Source organism: Protomyctophum parallelum, assembly GCF_964188405.1.
Source record: "Protomyctophum parallelum genome assembly, chromosome: 2".
In the NCBI taxonomy this organism is placed as follows: domain Eukaryota; kingdom Metazoa; phylum Chordata; class Actinopteri; order Myctophiformes; family Myctophidae; genus Protomyctophum; species Protomyctophum parallelum.
Genome location: NC_139699.1, coordinates 27,388,328 through 27,408,327, shown reverse-complemented (window position 1 = coordinate 27,408,327; position 20,000 = coordinate 27,388,328). Strand labels below are relative to the sequence as shown.

The 20,000-nt window shown below is 43.2% G+C and overlaps 1 protein-coding gene across 1 annotated transcript in view; it reads right to left on the bottom strand.

The window, feature by feature from the left end:
* LOC310854477 (transcription initiation factor TFIID subunit 4) overlaps nucleotides 1-20,000 on the bottom strand; it is a 168,126-nt gene that overhangs the window by 54,969 nt on the left and 93,157 nt on the right. The window contains exon 13 of the mRNA XM_083759145.1: nucleotides 7,758-7,880. Within this exon, the coding sequence (XP_083615271.1) occupies nucleotides 7,758-7,880 (123 nt within the window). The remainder of the gene's footprint in view (nucleotides 1-7,757; nucleotides 7,881-20,000) is intronic.

Below are 20,000 nucleotides of genomic sequence, written 5' to 3'. Positions count from 1 at the left end.
AGCACTTACTGAAATAAGTATAGGAGATTGTACTATAGTAGCCTATACTGTCTCTCTCAGTAATAGCAGGGTCTCATCAAAACCAGCGAAACATTGGCAACTGAGTGTTTTTTATACTCATAACAAGATATGAGATGAGATGAGATGAGATGAGATGTACTTTATTATCCCCGCAGGGAAATTGAAACGTTACAGCAGCATAATGTAAAATGTAAAAATAAACAACAGACAGACAGAAAACACATTGGACACAACTGGACAAAATCACAAGACTAAAGACTTCAGACACAGGACCAATTAGAACTGCACTCTGTCGAGTGCATACTTGCTTGTGGCACACTAGTAGGCCATAAATGGCCAACTAGTGCGCAAGCAGAGCGCGCAAGTACTTTCGACCGCTGTAAACTGTCAAATCTCAGTATCTCTGTGAAGGAACGTTTGAAATGGTGTAACTATTTGCTACCTACCTACTTTACGCATATAAACACCTACGTTTTACGTTTTTTACGTTTTACGTTTTTACGTTTTACGTTTTACGTTTTACGTTTTTACGTTTTACGTTTTACGTTTTTCCGTTTTTCCGTTTTTCCGTTTTCCGTTTTCCGTTTTCCGTTCTTCCGTTTTCCCGTTTTTCCGTTTTTCCGTTTTTCCGTTTTTCCGTTTTCCGTTTTTCCGTTTTTCCGTTTTCCCGTTTTTCTGTTTTATGTTTTTACGTTTTACGTTTTTACGTTTCTACGTTTTACGTTTTTACGTTTTTACGTTTTTACGTTTCACGTTTCACGTTTCACGTTTTTAAGTTTTTAAGTTTTACGTTTTTACGTTTTTACGTTCTTACGTTTTACGTTCTTACGTTTTTACGTTTTATGGTTTTACGTTTTTACTTTTTACGTTTTTACGTTTTCGTTTTACGTTTTACGTTTCTACGTTTTACGTTTAACTTTTTACGTTTCTATCTATATAAGAAATACAGTTTTATCGATGTAGATATATTCTGGATCCCTTTTTAGTTTTTTAAAGAAAAATAAATCATTGATATGTGATGAAAAAAAGGTATATAAAATGAATAAAAATATGTTATACAGTATAATTATTCTATTATTTATTCTAAATTGTCAATTGTTTTAAATGTATTTCATCTTGGAATATAGTGATATTAATACTAAATCATGATCAGAGTAATAGGTGTCTCTAACTTCAATTTCTGTAATAATACTTATAAGCCTAATCTTGACATGAAGGTCTTTATACTTCTACCTTTCTCACTATATTGGTCTTCATTGAAATCTCCTATTATCATAATCGCAGAAGTCGGAGATGATAGATACTTGTTTTCAAGAAATGTGTTTAATTTCGAAAGGTCTGTTTTAGGTGATCTGTACATAAGAATGATATAGATCTTTATATTTTACATGTATACATACGTGTTCTACTTTTTCTAATATCTTGATTTAATTTTGAATTATTTAAATGGAAATATCTTCTTTTATAACGAACATAACTCCCCCACCTATATCATATTCTCTGTAAGTAACCACAGTATACCGCTAATCAACTTACAAATTACATATATATGTATATCTATGACTAGCTCTCAATGATGACGTAAGACATATGGTCATGTATGTAATCTGGTACCAGCAAATCAGGCACAATTTGCTATTTTATTTTACAAATTACATATATATGTATATGTATGAAATCCATATACATATGGTCATGTATGTAATCTGGTCCCAGCAAATCAGGCACAGATATATTACATACATGACCATATGTCTTACGTCATCATTGAGAGCTAGTCATACATATGTATATGTAATTTGTAAGTTGATTAGCGGTATACTGTGGTTACTTTGCACCAAAAACCGTCCCAGCCAACCCGCCACTTTTGATGCGTATGCAAATAAAACAGCAAAATTGTGCCTGATTTGCTGGGACCAGATTACATAAATGACCATATGTCTTACGTCATCATTGAGAGCTAGTCATACATATACACACCATGTACTCTGGTCCCAGCAAATCAGGCACAATTTGCTATTTTATTTTACAAATTACATATATATGTATATGTATGACTAGCTCTCAATGATGACGTAAGACATATGGTCATTTACCCGCCACTTTTGATGCGTATGCAAATAAAACAGCAAATTGTGCCTGATTTGCTGGGACCAGATTACACACATGACCATATTTCTTACGTCATCTTTGAGAGCTAGTCATTATGTATATGTAATTTGTAAGTTGATTAGCGGTAAACTGTGGTTACTTTGCGCCAAAAACCGTCCCAGCCAACCCGCCACTTGATGCGTATGCAAATAAAACAGCAAATTTGTACTTGGTTTGCTGGGACCAGATTACATAAATGACCATATTTCTTACGTCATCATTGAGAGCTAGTCATACATATACACACCATGTACTCTGGTCCCAGCAAATCAGGCACAATTTGCTATTTTATTTTACTGATTATATATATAGTATATGTATGACTAGCTCTAAATGATGACGTAAGAAATATGGTCATTTATGTAATCTGGTCCCAGCAAACCAGGCACAAATTTGCTGTTTTATTTGCATACGCAATACGCATCAAGTGGCGGGTTGGCTGGGACGGTGCATACGGACCGGGCGAAATTATTACTTGCGCATTACAATACAATACAATACAATGCCCAATACAAGCATTGGGGGGGAAAGTTCTTATGTGTTGTATAGTCTGATGGCGGTTGGCAGGAAGGAGAGTCTATACCGCTCTGTGTTCATTCTATAGTCTGATGGCGGTTGGCAGGAAGGAGAGTCTATACCGCTCTGTGTTCATTCTATAGTCTGATGGCGGTTGGCAGGAAGGAGAGTCTATACCGCTCTGTGTTCATTCTATAGTCTGATGGCGGTTGGCAGGAAGGAGAGTCTATACCGCTCTGTGTTCATTCTATAGTCTGATGGCGGTTGGCAGGAAGGAGAGTCTATACCGCTCTGTGTTCATTCTATAGCCTGAAGGAGGTTGGCAGGAAGGAGAGTCTATACCGCTCTGTGTTCATTCTATAGTCTGATGGCGGTTGGCAGGAAGGAGAGTCTATACCGCTCTGTGTTCATTCTATAGTCTGATGGCGGTTGGCAGGAAGGAGAGTCTATACCGCTCTGTGTTCATTCTATAGTCTGATGGCGGTTGGCAGGAAGGAGAGTCTATACCGCTCTGTGTTCATTATATAGCCTGAAGGAGGTTGGCAGGAAGGAGAGTCTATACCGCTCTGTGTTCATTCTATAGTCTGATGGCGGTTGGCAGGAAGGAGAGTCTATACCGCTCTGTGTTCATTCTATAGCCTGAAGGAGGTTGGCAGGAAGGAGAGTCTATACCGCTCTGTGTTCATTCTATAGCCTGAAGGAGGTTGGCAGGAAGGAGAGTCTATACCGCTCTGTGTTCATTCTATAGTCTGATGGCAGTTGGCAGGAAGGAGAGTCTATACCGCTCTGTGTTCATTCTATAGTCTGATGGCGGTTGGCAGGAAGGAGAGTCTATACCGCTCTGTGTTCATTCTATAGTCTGATGGCGATTGGCAGGAAGGAGAGTCTGTACCGCTCTGTGTTCATTCTCGGAGGGAAGGTGAGCCTACGACTAAAGGTGCTCACTCTGCCCTGTAACTGTAAGTCACCATAGAGTGGATGGGAGGGGTTAGCCAGCATGGAGATCAGTTTGTTCCTAATTCTCCTCTCTGCGACTGACTGACTGACTGACTAATACACAAGTTGACACCTGAAGGACAAAGGTTTGTGCCATTTTCTTTTCACCACCTGCTTATCTTCCACATCCCAGCATTGCTCCTCTCGGCCATTTCCCTAGACAGCTACCCCTTTACCTTGTGCTGCGACCCCCATGTGTGTGACAACAGGGCTACGTTTGGGGGCCATTTCGCCCGTACGATAGTCACACAGCATTGACCATTTTTCCACGTAGACACATAGCGTCCCTATTCAGGGCATGTTATAGTTGAAAGTCCGCAGGAAATAGCAGATCTACAAGCACACAACGTGTCACAACTTGTATTGTGGCCAAGTACAGATCCCTGGGGGACCCCCGTCAACAAGTATATAGGGCTTGAGGGGTCAGAGGCTTGGTTGAGTGTGTTTGTGTGTATCGCGGGGAGGGGGGGGTTGTACTAGTACTGTACAGTATTTTGCCTGTACCGTGACTGTGTGTGGCACCACTGGGACCACAGACAGACCCTACCTACCCTAACCCGTCCAGCCAGCAGACCCATGCCATTGGCTCATTGGAACTAATCCGCCCTGCAGAGGCCTGTAAGAACCCCTTTGTTCCCCTCCTACAGACCAGAGCAGGCTGGAGACATACACACGCACACACGCATGCACGCACGCACACACACACACACACACACACACACACACACACACACACACACACACACACACACACACACACACACACACACACACACACACACACACACACACACACACACACACACACACACACACACACACACACACACACACACACACACACACACACACACACACACAGACACTCCAGTCTTCACTGGCTATCAGTTTCACTGCCTGTGGCGCTCCACGACCAGGCGCTGGCCCAAGCCCCGCCCGCCAAACTACCATCAAATAAAATAAAAGAGAGAGAGAGAGGGAGAGAGAGAGAGAGAGAGAGAGAGAGAGAGAGAGAAATACATGTAACGAAATTGTGTCACCTGCATTCCGTCACGGTCCGAACACGGCGGAAAGTTGGTGGGAAGAGGAGGAGGCAGGGAGGATATTGGAAGGAGGAGGGTTTCAACAGGAGCTCATGCTCTTGCAAGCTCGGTCCGGGGCTATAACGGAGCCGAGGGGAGCTGAACAAGGCCATTATCTGCCTCCTAATTTGAGCTGTGGCGCAGCACTGAAGGGCTGCCTTTGTCTGGGATTAATGCGGAAAGCTCAGGATGCGATGTCAGAGGGAAATAATCATTGGCGGGGGCCCTTCATAACGTCGGGGCTGCCTCCGCTCCTGGCCAGAGGGGCCCCCCGGCTCATTTCTGTGGAGATGAAATCTATGACAAGCCCCTCAGTGAAGCTGAGAGCAGGCAACAGTCCAGTAACAGCCACAGGCCTCCAGGCATCCTGTGACCCCCTTAGAAAAGTCACATTCACTTTGCTCTGGAGAAGGGAAAGAAGAGCGCCGCGGGCACTTCCAGCCCATGTGAAATGAAGAAATGTGAGGAGGTGAAAACGAAGTGAAAATAAGTTAAGATTCCTCCCTCCTCCTCCTCCTCCTCCTCCTCCACCTCCTCTCCTGCTTGAGCCCCCCCCTCCACCGACACGAGGAGGAGAAGGTAGATGGGTGGGGAACGACTTCTCTTCATTATGCCCCTCTAATTAAACGTAGACAGGACATGGAACATGAACAAGTAGAATGGGGAGGGGGGGGGGGGAGGAAACTGACATAATATATAACTTATATTCGTGTTTATGTTACAACTGCATCTGGGAACATTTGCAGAGGGACTTGTTTTGAACTGCATGGAAAGGAGAGGGGGGGGTCAGGGGGTGAATGCGCATCAGGGTAAAGCTATAGTGAAAGAGGTTCACACTGCGCTCAAGAGCCAGAAGTAATGCATTTACTTTGTTATTTATCCTTTATGTATTTATTGTATCTTTTATAGCGGTTGTGCATGACCACGCTCCTCCACGACGTCTACCGCACCGTTTCCCAAACAGTGGGGTCGGGAACCATTTGTGGGTGAACAATTGCCAAATGAACAATTGCCATTCAAACTTCAAGGCTTTTTGCTTCTGTTTTTTTTTGTATTTGTCATATTCAGGGATGAACCTAAAAGATATACTAAAAGATATATTTCAATAGTTCTTTAATAGATTAAAAAATAAATCCTCCTCAGCCAACAACACCCTGCGGGGAACTAATGGCGAGCGGGTACGACGGCGTGCGTAGCTTAACGACCCCCGCGCTGTAGAAATACGACCCTTTATGTCTCTACTTTAAGGAGCTCTTTTAGAATACCATAACTCAGCTTAATTAACAACAGCTTGGGTAGCTGTCACACAGGAGTAAAGCCTGAGTTATAGTGTGCGGGTGCTGCAAATATAGCCGATCTACAAGCTCTACAAACACTATTTTCGGCGTGTTGTGGGTTTAATACATTTGCTATTTTCAGAACGCTGTGTGAGCTTGCAGATTGGCTATTTCTGGCAGTATGAATCACGCATAATTGGCCCCGCTCTCCCCCATCGGTGTGGGTGTGCGCCTCATGCGTTACAGATATGACATATTTCCTGCCATCTTCCTTGTGTTAGCTCACCTCACTGAGGCTTTTGCAGTGCGGTTTATTAAATAAATGTCTAACACGGAACAGGCTGTCCATGTGGAGGATGTGCAGGAATTCAGCCACACACACAATGGCTTCTTGCAAAAACAAAAAGGGACCTGTGGGCATACTGGGGGGCATTGGACGACCCCGCAAAGCCCTCCTCGGCTCGCCCACCCTGTTCCCTGCCTGAAAGGTTGGCAGGGGAGAGTTCACATGTGCTCATCTTCACCGACTGACTGTGTGGAAACAGATGAACATCTAAACATGAGAACAATAGTTCACAGGGTAGCACACTGTGTCCCCAACACGCACACACGCACGCTTTCTGTCTCTCTCTCGCACGCACGTACAACGTACGCACAAAACAATTATACAAGCAAGCTGCCTATAGGCAACTAATGCACACAGAGAGATTCTACACCTGTCCCAAATGCTACTATATACAGTACATACAGTAAACCTTATTTGACCTTTCACTGTGACCTTGTCATTTGACTGATTTTAACAAATACAGTTGAATCAATAACACACGCCCTGACCGCCAACACCCGGTTTGACACAATATCCACTACAATTAACACACATTAAAAATGTACACGCGTCTATGGCATAACACTCTGTTCTGAAGTCACATTCCAACACGTGTCATTAATCTGATAAAGTGCTCAAAATGAATTTATTGCAAAGTCACAGGTTCTGCTTAAATCGGTGATATGCTTACAGTACTTCACACCTCTCACTAACACAACAGTTTAAAAAAAATACGGATTGACTACAATATAGCTTCAAATCTTCGCCGATATGGAGGCCTGTGCCAACTACCTGTTGCTAAGGCTTACCAGACAATCACTAAAGTTCTTGAGAAACTACAAACTGCACACGAGTGGTTGCAGGATTGCCACAAGGATCAATTATTAATTAAGAAAAAAAGCTATGATGGTGGAGTGGTCTAAGATACATCTTGTAGACACTATAGTCAGCATTTCTTATGACACAATTTCAATTCAAAATTTCAATGCAATTCCCTCCAGGAGATTAAAAAAGAAGACAAAGTAAAGAGACAGGCAAAAATTGAAATGTGAACCCGGTTCTAGTTAAAAATGTTAAAAACGAACACAAAACTGTACAAAAAAACAGTAGAAAAGGGGGGATTTGGATTAGATAGGAAATGCGAGTCTGAAAAGGTGGGTTTCGAGTGTGGATTTAAAACGTGGCGAGGTCGGGGAAAGAGCTCTGACATGAGCAGGATCAGGGAATGTGAAGAAGTCCGTGTGTGCACGCCCTAAAACAGGGCCTAAACAGGCCCTAAAACAGGGCCTAAACAGGGCCTAAAACAGGGCCTAAAACAGGCCCTAAAACAGGGCCTAAACAGGCCCTAAAACCGCCGGCCGGTTGAAAAGTGCTTAAATCAAGTCTTACCTCGGTCCCTGACGAGGTGCTTCCCGGTGAGTCCATCTTGCGTTTCCTTCGGGGTCCGATGGCGGCGAGCGCTGTGAGGTTGGCGTCTCTCTGTCTCATCTGGGCCAGTTCCTGCTGCTGCATCTGTTGGACAGATAAGAGCAACAGGTCAGCCTAAAGACACCTCTACGCCAGTGGTCTTCAAAGTTTACTTGAGTAAAAGTACAAAGGTATCGGTATCAAAATGTAATTACAGTTCCAAAGTAAAAGTAGTCATCATAATGCAGAATGTCCCATTTGAAAATTTCAAGTGTATAAAAATCTTTTGAAAATAGCCGATCTACAAGCTCAGAATGCGTTGCATCGTGACACATTGTGAGCTTGTAGATCGGCTATTTTCAAATGGTCAAAATGTATAGAGCTGAAGTGATAAATGTATGTTTGGTAATAATAATCAAAATCTATAAAATAATTAGTAACTAAGGTTTTCCCCCCAAAAAAGTAGTGATGTAAAAGTACAATATTTGCCTCTGAGATGTAGTGGAGTAGAAGTAAAAGTAGTGGAATTTGGAAATACTACAAATTGTACTTCAGTAGGCCTACAGTACTTACTTCAGTAAATGTACTTAGTTACTTTACGCAGTATGTGAACACCTGCATGTCACTGTACCATGTGTAGTGATAAACAATCATCACCATTAAAGTCTCCCTTTAGTTGTTGTTCTTGGGGCACATACGTGAAAAGTGTCCTCTGCATTTAACTATCCTAACTATCAGGAGCAGTGGACTCTATGAACCGTTTTATACTTTGTTGTATGACTCCATATGTTGGCCGGTTTCAGCCCAAAACCCTTTGTTTCATTTTGTCTCTGAAAGAGTCTAGCCAATGACATCATCAGCCCCATTGACTTCCACTATAAGGGATTTAAAAAAGTAAAATGTTTAAAAAAGTTAAAGTATAGAATATAAGCTACCAAACATGACGGTGGTTCTATGAGATCCATCATCAAAAAATACAATAAAAAATACATTTTGAATTAGCCCCTGGATTTCGGCCCGCTCACTCTCCTTCAGCTCTCCGCTTTCGTGGTGCATCTTTGTTTTCATTCCTACTAACAACTAACTCTACACATTGTAACGGGAGTTGCCGACAGATTCAGCTGCAGAGCTCTGAATCTGATTTGTGAGATTAGCTCCGGACAGTCACACAGACACACAGACACACCCTCATATATACAGCTAGAATCTTTCCTAGCCACGCTGTAATAAAACAACCCTAATATTGTGTTTCTAGAGTAATAATTTACATTTTATAAAGCTTAATCTATCCTTCGTCATTATACGATGGTGCTCGCCAAAATATGTTCTTTTCAGTGAATGACACTGTAATGGCAATACAAATTATGCTTTCTGTTTTTTTTTTTTTTTCCAATTCAGCTTTTTGAGTTTCATTGCATTTTGAGTTTCATTAATTTATAAGCTCACACATTGTTATGAATATATCTGTTCTAGTAGAGACATAAAACAGGCTGATATAAGGACACTGCATCGGGTCCATTGGATTCCATTTGTATCCTTTGGGGTCAGATGTGTATCCTCTTAGAACGCCGCATTCTGTCCAACTTTCAGACTCCCGTCAGTCTCCCATTAACCTTCTGTGAAATATCTGCCTTTTCTTCCAATAGAACCCTCAGCAACAAAATGGCCGCCTGTTGTCAGACATTAGGCGAGCTGCCGTCAGACGGGGGGGAAGGGTGCGGCAGTGATTTTTCAGACAGTGTGTGATGTACGGAGGGGGGGTGGTGGGCGGCACAGCCTGAGGTAATGTCATGTCTAGCCCGAGGGCAGGAGGAGGGCCAGCATGGCTAGGAGCTGCCCTTTCTGCTAGGCGGACGGATGAGGCCTGGAGGCAACACACTCACAGGGTGTCAGCACCCCCCTGTTATGAGGAACACACACACCACTACGCACACACACACACACACACACACATGCGCACTTGTACATATGCACGCACACACGCTCGCTCACATTCACACGCACACACACACACACACGCACACACGCACATAGAGGCACACTCACCCGTGCGTGTGTGTACGCAAGCACGTGCCTATCAATCCCATCCAGAGCGTAGCACCAGGAATGCCTGGCCAGCAGCTTGCCTGCATGCCTCAGCCCACCGGGGGGGGGGGGGGGGGGGGGAGACGACGACGACACACGGGTCGAAGTGAACAGGGACAATCAATGTTCAATGCTCTTTCATGTCTTTCATGTTCTTTTATGTTATCTCTCAGCGTGCGTTCGTTCGCCAGGCCGCCTCCTCTGTTTGTGTATGTGTGAAACATGTACGCATTATTGTTGTGAGATCAGGAGATGTGTGTGTATGTGAGTGTGTGAAATCTGTTGTTTTCAGACGATTGACTTCCATGCATACGCACTGAAGACGCACTGAAAATAGCCTTGTGACTCGTAGCACTATATACAGTATCTTCAGTGTGCGAGACCGGCCGCGCAACCAAGTATAAATCATGCAAGGTTGCCTTGGTGTATGAACTCTGCCTTCTGAAATGTGCATGCAATTAGCCCCCCCCCCCCCCCCCCCCCCCCCCCCCAAAAAAAAAAAAAAACTAACCCCCTGTGGCGAGGCGTGCCATTCAGGGTGTTGCCACTCCACGATACCGTCCGTAATATACCGTCCGTAGTATATAATATAATATACATGAACAGACGGCGGAAATGGCTGCAAGAAAACAAAGCAAGAAAACGACCTGAGAAATAGGCATATAACGCCATTTGTGGGGTTTTGTCGAAGGTGTCGAATCTGTCGATCAACTCAAGGCAGAACCATTCCAAATGGAGGGACAAGGTGCTGTTTAGCTGCACCAAGCTAACAGGCTGGAGGTGCTGGTTATTGTCATCAATGCTGTCATTGTTATAGCTTGGCCAAACACACAGAAATGGTAAATAGTAAATGCACATGCACACGCGCACGCTCGCACACACACACACACACACACACACACACACACACACACACACACACACACACACACACACACACACACACACACACACACACAAACACAATCTTCAATAGATCAATTTATATGTACCAAGATCACTGGATGCAGGTATAGTGCAGGAATATACACAATGATTAGTCTTTAGGGTGGTTGTGTTCCGTTTGATATCCTTCTCCTATCACAGCAACTCACGAATCTTGCTGCTGTGTTTGCACATTGTTGTACTTCGCCCAGCAGATATGGGAGTCATTGGTCATGTTTTCAAAATCTCTGTGTGTGGTTGTAATCTGTGGGAAGTATGTGTCTCTGATGTCTTGGTACAATGGACAGATGGTTAGGAAGTGTAGCTCGGTTTCCACTTCATTTTGTGTGCAGTGGGTGCATAGTCTGTCTTCTCTCGGGATACAGGTCTGCCTATGACGGCCTTTCTCGATCGCAAGACTGTGCTCACTGAGTCTGTGTAGGGTCTCGGTTTGGTGTTTATCCCATTTTTCAAGGTCAGGTTTGCTAATGGTCCCCAGATATCACAACCATAGAGGGAAATTGGTTCTATCACAGAGTCCAGTATTTTAAGCCAAGTTTTAATTATGATGTCTATTTTGATAGCATAGAATGCCCTTCTTGCCTTGTCTCTCAGGTCCTTTACAGCTTGGTTGTAGTTCCCTGTGCTGCTGATGTTTAGGCCAAGGTAGGTATAGTTTTTTGTTTGTTCTAGTGGGATTGTATTTAGGAAAAGATTATGGTTTTGGCGGCTGGATCTTTTTTGAAATATCATGATTTTAGTCTTAGTTAGGTTCACTGTCAGGGCCCATGTCTGAGAGAATTTGTGTAGGAGATCAAGTTGCTGCTGTAGTCCAGCAGCAGCAGGTCATCTGTGAAAAGTAAGCATTTGATTTCTGTGTTTGCCAAGGGGATGCCTGGAGCTGTAGACTGTTTTTGCTAATTCATTTTAGCTAATTTGTTGATATATATATACGAGTGTTGGACTCAGGCTGCATCCCTGTCTAACTCCTCGGCTTTGGGGGAAAAAGTCTTTGTGCTTTTCACCTATTTTAACTGCGCATTTGTTGTTAGTGTACATTGATTTTATGATGTCATAGGTTTTCCCCCTAATGCCACTTTCCAACAGTTTGTACATCAGACCCTCATGCCAAATTGAATCGAATGCTTTTTTGAAGTCGACAAAGCAGGATAATAATTTGCTTTTGTTTTTGTTTATTTGGTTGTCAATTAGGGTGTGGCAAATGTGGTCTGTTGTGCGATATTTTGGTAGAAAGCCAATTTGCCAATTTGCTCAGGACATTGCTTTCTGTGAGGAAATTAAGAATTCACACATGCGCGCACATACACTCTCATGGGTAAACACACACGCTCATGTGGGTGCGAATAAATATAAATAATTGTACATGATGTCTTTGACGGGTCAGAACTAAGGGTAAAGGCAAAAAATAGAACAGCTAGAGTCCGGTACTCTTACGTTTGGGTAAATGTGCATCTCTGTATTGCATTACTATAATACAGCCTTTGAAACCAACCATGTTGTCACAATATTAGGATATCCAAAATCCCACACAATATCTAGGCTTCTATCGCAATATCGATACAGTAGTATATCAATACAATACCCAGCCCTGGAGGAGACTGAAAAACAGATGGGGGGAGATCAGGGGTGGGTAGATAGAGAGAGAGAGAGAGAGAGAGAGAGAGAGAGAGAGAGAGAGAGAGAGAGAGAGAGAGAGGCGATGAGAGATAGGTCCGCTATCTCACTGATGGCACCAGGATGCCGGCATCTCTGCCTGGCAGTTGGCACCAGGCATGGGCTCCCAGTTGCCCGCAGCAACTGCCTGCATTTTCAGATTTATGACTGTATGATAAATGCAGACCTCATTTCACCATCTGCAACCCCGCAGTCTGCGCTGCGCTTCCCGTCACCGAAGAGGGCCCGACGCAACGCTGAGAGACGGATTCGTGATCCCAATCTGGTGCCATGTCTGCTGCTGCAGCCCACCTTTAATAAATGGCGACCGTTCATTGGCTGGGGCAGGATTGGAATCTCTCGTCGTTTGGATCAGTGATATCTTAACCCTTTGGAATTTCAAAGTTTGATATGCATGATGATTTGATTCTTTTTCTTTTTCTTTTCATCTCCGGGACCCACAATCTCTGCAGTAAAATTCTCTTTCAATGCAACTCTGAGTGTACAAATGGAACCAATGACGGGGCCCGTATGGGAAACCAGAGAATTGTAATCTGTGGATATTTTAGTTTAGTGTTTTGATTTTATTTAATGAAATATCCCATCCAATGATTTGGGGGAAAAAAACGAGGAAAAAAATAATATAGAACTTCTTCATCAACAAATAAAAATGAAACAAGGTTAGAGATGGCATTATCAATATTATGGTCTTGTCTCTGACAATACGCCTCATATCTGGCATTACTGCTTTGAAATTTGTTATTGTTTCAGTTTCAGTGTCTTTTTTTTTACCCCGTGGCTCTGCAGGAGTCTATCCGTCTATAAGAGGGTTGGTCTGTCTGTTCCAGAGTCTGTCTGTAATCGCTTCAACCAATCAGTGCCAAATGTGTTGTTACAATGCCAGCAGGCCACAACAGTAGACACAAACATAAATGTAAAAACTAGGGATGCACCGAAAGGGAAATTATTGGCCGAAACCGAATATCCGGATATGATTAACTCCTTCAGCGCCACCTGGTGGTCACCAGTTTAGGCTCTGAGTGTCAATTCTCCCATTATAAAAAAAGATTAAAAAATACGTCTTTACGGGCATGGCAACCAGTGCATAGTTGATTTAGATACGGGATGACGTCCCTGGCACTTAAACAGTTTTAATATTATATATATTTTTTCCTACCATTGTTGTCATGGCCGTACCTTAAAGCTACCTGATTTATGGCAAAAGACATGATTATGGCAAAACTTTACTTAAATAATAATCACTATTATGTGTCCATAATACATTTATTCAGCACTTTTGAATGCATTAATTGCATACACTATTATGTGATAAATGCATTTTCGGCCATTTTATGACGAATATTTTCTGTGGCCGAATATTCGGTGCATCCCTAGTAAAAACAATATTATGTTCACTGAGCAAGAATGCTTGCTATTGTCTGTTGAATACCTGCCTCATGTCCTTACAGTTACCCACATTCACACCCATGGCAGCTTGTCCAGTACAAAGACACCAAGTATTCACTTGAGCACTACTATACTTTGCCGTATGACAAATGGCAAAAATAGCAGATTGGGATGCATTGTGAGCTTGTAGATCTGCTATTTTAGTACTGTGTAGATACTTGTGTGTGTTTTTCATCAGAACAAAGACCAGGTGTGGATAGCTGGCGTCAAGGACATTTTGACACAAATCCACACGGTAGCTCCAGTGGGGATGGAATCGTTACAGATGCGAGTCTCTAATCACATGGTCATCCTATCAACAGTGGCCTACTAGAATGATCTGAGTCTCTAATCACATGGTCGTCCTATCAACAGTGGCCTACTAGAATGATCTGAGTCTCTAATCACATGGTCGTCCTATCAACAGTGGCCTACTAGAATGATCTTCAGACCGCTGGAATCAGGAGGATTGTAACAGACCTGAAAAGCAGCCCAGTTGGGAAGAATCCATGTGGATTCTGTCCAGCTAACTGATCAATGTGCAGTAAATATCAGCTGCTGCCTTACAGTTACTTAAATACAGGTGGTTCCAGTCTGTCTTTTATGCCCTTTCGAAGCATGGGAATTATAAAAGCCATATTGCAAAGTCATATTATTATTCACCTACAGTAAACCCTAACCCTAAAATAAATACAGATAACCCCCAAAATAAAATACAAATATAAGATCCTGACACTGACTCTATTATTTGCGTACTGACTGAATAACTAAATAACCCTAACTGTAAAAAAATAAAATTCTATATGAACAAAGACAATGTGTATGAGGAGTCAAGTTGGACGATCAGGACACTATTGATTGATTTGCTCGACTATTACCCTGTTCTTGAATCATTTTCACCAGTCAAGCGCTGCCCTCCAGCTACGCCAGTGAAAACCCTTCAAGTCCCCGGACACATTAAGAAACGAGTCCGTCTTTTCCACCACATGGACAAAAGAACAGCATGTTCGCTCATGATGCAAACCCGTCTGAAATATGGAAAGGCCGACAGAGCAATGACTTCAACTTGAGGAAGGAACGAGGGAAAGATCTCCAGGAGCAGCGATGGCCACCATATACCGTAGTCTATTTCTGCTCTCTCTCTAACAAAGGCTCCTTCCCCCCATTCCTCTCCTCTCCTCATGCACCCCAGCCTGAGGGGCTCCTCGCGGCCCCCCAGACGCTTACAGACAGATGTCCTTGCTGGAGCAGAACATGCTCTGCATGACGTCACTGGAGGGGCCGTGGAAGAGATGGCGTTTGGCTTTCTGCCTCAAAAAAAGAAAGAAGATAAAAAAGACCCGGGCCACATGAAGCCAGGCTGGGAGAGTTTTTGTGTATCTGTCTCGTCTAGGGTTGGGATCCTTTAGGATGTTAGCGGTTCCGGTTCCTTAACTAAAATACACTAAATCGCAGTGACTTGGTAAACTGGCGAATTCTCCGGATACCAAACACTGGCCTCTAGACTTAAGCCTAGTGTTCTTACTACACGTCACAAGGTGCCGTGGACGCGACTTGAGTTGTGAGTTCAGTAGATCAGCTGTTATTGGTGCACAGCGGAGCATAAATGAAGCACTGGAACACTTAAGCGGTCTGGATTTACCCCCAAGGATGTGGCAATATTGTGGTCCGTTCAAAGCACAGGGCCGAGTGCCACGCTCTACTTGAATGAAACGGAATCACAAACCTGAACTTTGCAGTCGTTGTATTTCATCCACCTGACACCCACATGGGCAGCATTGGGTGGAACATCTGCAAGCTATGTCTCAGGGCTGTTCCTCGTGTGAAAGTGCCTGGTAGATAATTAGCTGGAAGGAGGAGGGAGGCAGCCAATCAGGGCCTCTCTATTCCATCTGCACTCAGCAGACACGCCGAAAGACCCAAGGCGAGTCGAACAATGTTCTGCCCTGACCCGGTGACGTGGGTGGAGCTTACTCATACAACTGCATATTGTTAGATGGGCACTATTATCATGTACCTACATGTATACTGTTTAAGTATGTTAGCAGACATAGCACATAGTGACTCATGCATTCTGTACTCTTGTTCATGTACAAATGTTCTGGAATATTTTTGTTCAGCTGTTTTTAGGCCACAGATTTGAGGTTTTGTCCATTTTTATTTTGACTTATTTCAGACTTTAGTTGCGACTGTAGGTCGCAGATTAATATGAAAACCTGAGAAACCTGTCGCTCTGTCAGTCACGCCACCATATGTGGCCGTCAGTCCATCACGCCTTGTGACACGCTCCAAATATGACCGTCTCCATATATTAAGATCACAACACTGACCTCATCAAACCCTGGATAACCATACATGGAGAAGACTGGATCATCACCTAGATCTGCATATATGGAGCCGGCCAGCAACTCTACATGTGACCAACCTTTATTTTTCCATATATGGAGCTGACCGATTCTGACATTCCATATGTTGATCTGACCTCATCAAACCCTGTAGCCTACACCCAAGACACACTCCATATATGGCCAGTACATAATTCATTCTATATGTTGTTCTGACCCCCATGCCAAAGTGTCAGTGCTCGCCCAGCAGTCTGCCGTCACCCAGGCGGATGCCTGCACGCATTTAAGACACAAGGCACACACCGCTTTAAGGCACAAGGGAGTAGTGTGTCCATGGAATAATTCACATACAGTACAGTTTGCACAAAATGAAACTAGTCGCTGGTGTAATTAAAGGTCTTATTATTAAAAACTGGTATTTAAAAATCTGGTCAACAAAGATAGGCCTAATTAGGCCTATCTGTGTTGACATGAAAAGGAAATAAGGAAGGCTTATGTTTGCATCAAAGCTGACCTTTTATTATTAGGGTAGTTATTCCAGTGTATGCTGTGTTGTGTGTAAAATATCCCTGATACAATGTACTTACAGTGTACAATATCCTATTGAAGGGAAAAGGTACAAGAACATGTGCACATTTGCACAAACTGTTACACTCTTGCTTTGAAAGGACTGGTCAGTGAGACTACGAGAAGATCATTGCCTGCATGTAATTATTAGTAAAATGACCTTTTTCCGAAATAATTATCAGCAAAACTAGTCAAGGTTGAAAACCAGAGTGTTAAAAAGAAATAGTTCCATTCATTACATTTAATTTGTTCCCATTATTTTTGTCTTGCTTACTTAAATATTACGACAAATCTGCTTGCAATGTTACTTAGAAATGTATTCTACTGTACACAGTAAAGATCATCAGTGTTAATTTATCCATTTGTAACCCTACGAGTGCACATGTCGTCTCTGTCGGGTTGTAGGCGCAAATCGAGTCCTCGCTCTTGTCCCACCTCTGAAACACGTGACCGTATCCGGTTCCCGCTAGGCGCTAGGCGAGATCATAGAGTTATATACAGTATAATCAGACAGATCCGGCTACATCCGGCTATTTCCATATCCAGAGATAGCATGTTTACGTTCATGAAAGGAGAATATTTGACATGTGTTGCCTGTGTGTCGGGTCCAAACAGGTCCAAACAGGATATATGAGGTTTATACCTGACAGGACACTTTATGGGATTAAAATAAAAAATAGAAAAAGTAGCAGATCAGATGCTACTTTTGATGCTTGTGTGTGATGCTGTAGTATGATAAAGCAGGCCATTCATTTACGAAGAGCAAACAAACTAAAGGAAGTTAAAATACGGAGATAAGAGGTTTCTGCCTGACAACGATATCTAACCCGGTCCATTCTGGCTAGATTTGTAAACTCTCTATGATATTACTCTATGATATTACTCTGTGTGTGTGTGTGTGTGTGTGTGTGTGTGTGTGTGTGTGTGTGTGTGTGTGTGTGTGTGTGTGTGTGCGTGCGTACGTGCGTGCATGCATGCATGCGTGACTGTGCGTGCGTGACTGTGTGTGCGTGCGTGTGTGACTGTGTGTGTGACTGTGTTTGTGACTGTGTGTGTGTGTGTGTGCGTGCGTGCATGCATGACTGTGTGTGTGTGTGCGTGTGTGTGTGTGTGCGTGCTTGTGTGTGTGACTGTGTGTGTGTGCGTGTGTGTGCCAATGGTACTTGGCTGACTGTGTTTTCTATTTCCTCTAAAGCCTGAGTATGTCAGAAGCCTTTGCAGGGCCATGGACCAATTATTCCGTGCTCTCAGCTCTCCCTGGAGCTAGGGGTCATTATGCGAATGCCACTATCATGACCCCTACGGTTCCTCGTAGTGTGCAACTTATTTGCAAGATATTAAAACCAGTGTAGGACGTGTTGCAAAATGTTCAGATAAATTGGATGTGTATAAAAACCCACGTGAAAGCCCATAAGCCACAGAGCTAGTATTATCATTGTGTGTAATAACATTTGTATAAAACATTTTCCAAAAACATAATAGTTTTTTTTTTAACGAAGGGAACTAGGAATTGGTGTTAAGCATATTCCGAAAGGTATTACAGTCGAGTGTCGGCGGGGTGTAAGCCGGTGATCATTAAAAATAATGCTTATCTAAGGGGAAATTTCCGACTTTAAATGTTCTCTCTCGCTTTGTCTCCCTCCGTAGCTAGCGTGCTTTGGCTGTATCACTCTTCTCTCTCTCTACTCCTCTCTTGTTCACTCTCTTTTTCCCTCTTTACCTTTAAAAGGGGAGGATTCGCCGCTCGCCACCTGCTATTGATCACGTCAAATTTGCATCCCAGGAAAAGATGTGAACTCAGATATTCACACTCCGAGAGAAGGAGGACGATCTCAATGATTTATTCATTTCCAAATCAAAAAAGGGATAGAAGAGAGAAAGTGAAAGAGAGATAGGAGTGGAAGGTAGATGAGAAGGGGTGGGGGGGATCTTCATAGGGAAGCGGTGACGACTCAACTGCGAGGCTCAGAGTCTGGGCTCCTCTTCTCCTCAATGCCGCCCCCGGGCACATGGTGTGCAAGTCCTCCTAATTAGCAAGGTGAATCATGCTGCCGCTCTCTAATTAGCCAACATGACAATCTAATGGAAACATGCGGACCGCGCTGGCACACTTAGCATCACCCCACAAAGACCCACACACTATCACCGACACCGTCAACTCTTTATATCCCCAATGAATTCTAAACAAATGACCCAAAAGAAAAAAGGAAGAGCAGAGTCGGTTCAAGAGGGCAACGCATTGGAGGGCTCTTTTTTGGGGAAAGGTCATATTAAGTAAGTAAAGGAAGGGAGGGAGGGAGAAGTTTAGCTGGAGAGGTTTTTTTCCCTCTCCCCCTCTCTGTGTGGTGTTTGTTCCCTAATTGAAACGTGTCCTGCCTCCCTCCTGCCTCCCTCTTATCCCAGGCTGAGGGAGGCTGCCACCTCGCCACGAGCGTAGCTCACTCTCTACCCAATTCCCCTGTCGCCATGAGTCCCAAGGAGTGCTCCTGCCGCACAAAAGAAGAAACAAGTGGTCCTACAGGCGTGTTTCAGTGCAGAGACGAGCCACAATCTTCCTCTAAGGCACTTTAAGGAAAAAAGAGAAAATCATCCTTTTTTTGTGTTGTTTTCCTTCTCATTACAGCACTTTGTAATATTAGAAAACACACAGGAACACCAAAGGTATTTTTTCTTTTCTTTTCTTCTTGTAATATGTCTTCGGGAGAAGAAAATAAAGGGAGTGGGGAAAACACTGAAAACAATTGAGACATTGAAAATAGCAACAACAAAGCAACAAATAAAAGGCATTAAGTAGCCTGCACGTTAAGGACCTCCACAACAGATTTGTGATACGTGACGATTATACTGAGAATTTAAAATATCACAGCTGTAACACTTTGTAACAAATTATACTACATCAAACTACTACTTAATAATGTATAATATAATAATAGATAGTGGTTTAGAACAGTGGTTCTCAAAGTGGACCATCTGGGTTCCTAGAGACCTGCACGGGTCCATTTAGAACCCCCTTGTTCTAAATATACCCGTGCAGGTCTGTAACTATAGGGGACGTAGAAATTAAAACGTTTTAGAACACTTTTCTGGCAGAAAATAATAGAAATAGGGTTGTTATTTTAAGCGATAAGGGGAAAAAAACAGTAGGCCAGGGAAATCACTACCTGGGATGCATAAGATAGCAAGG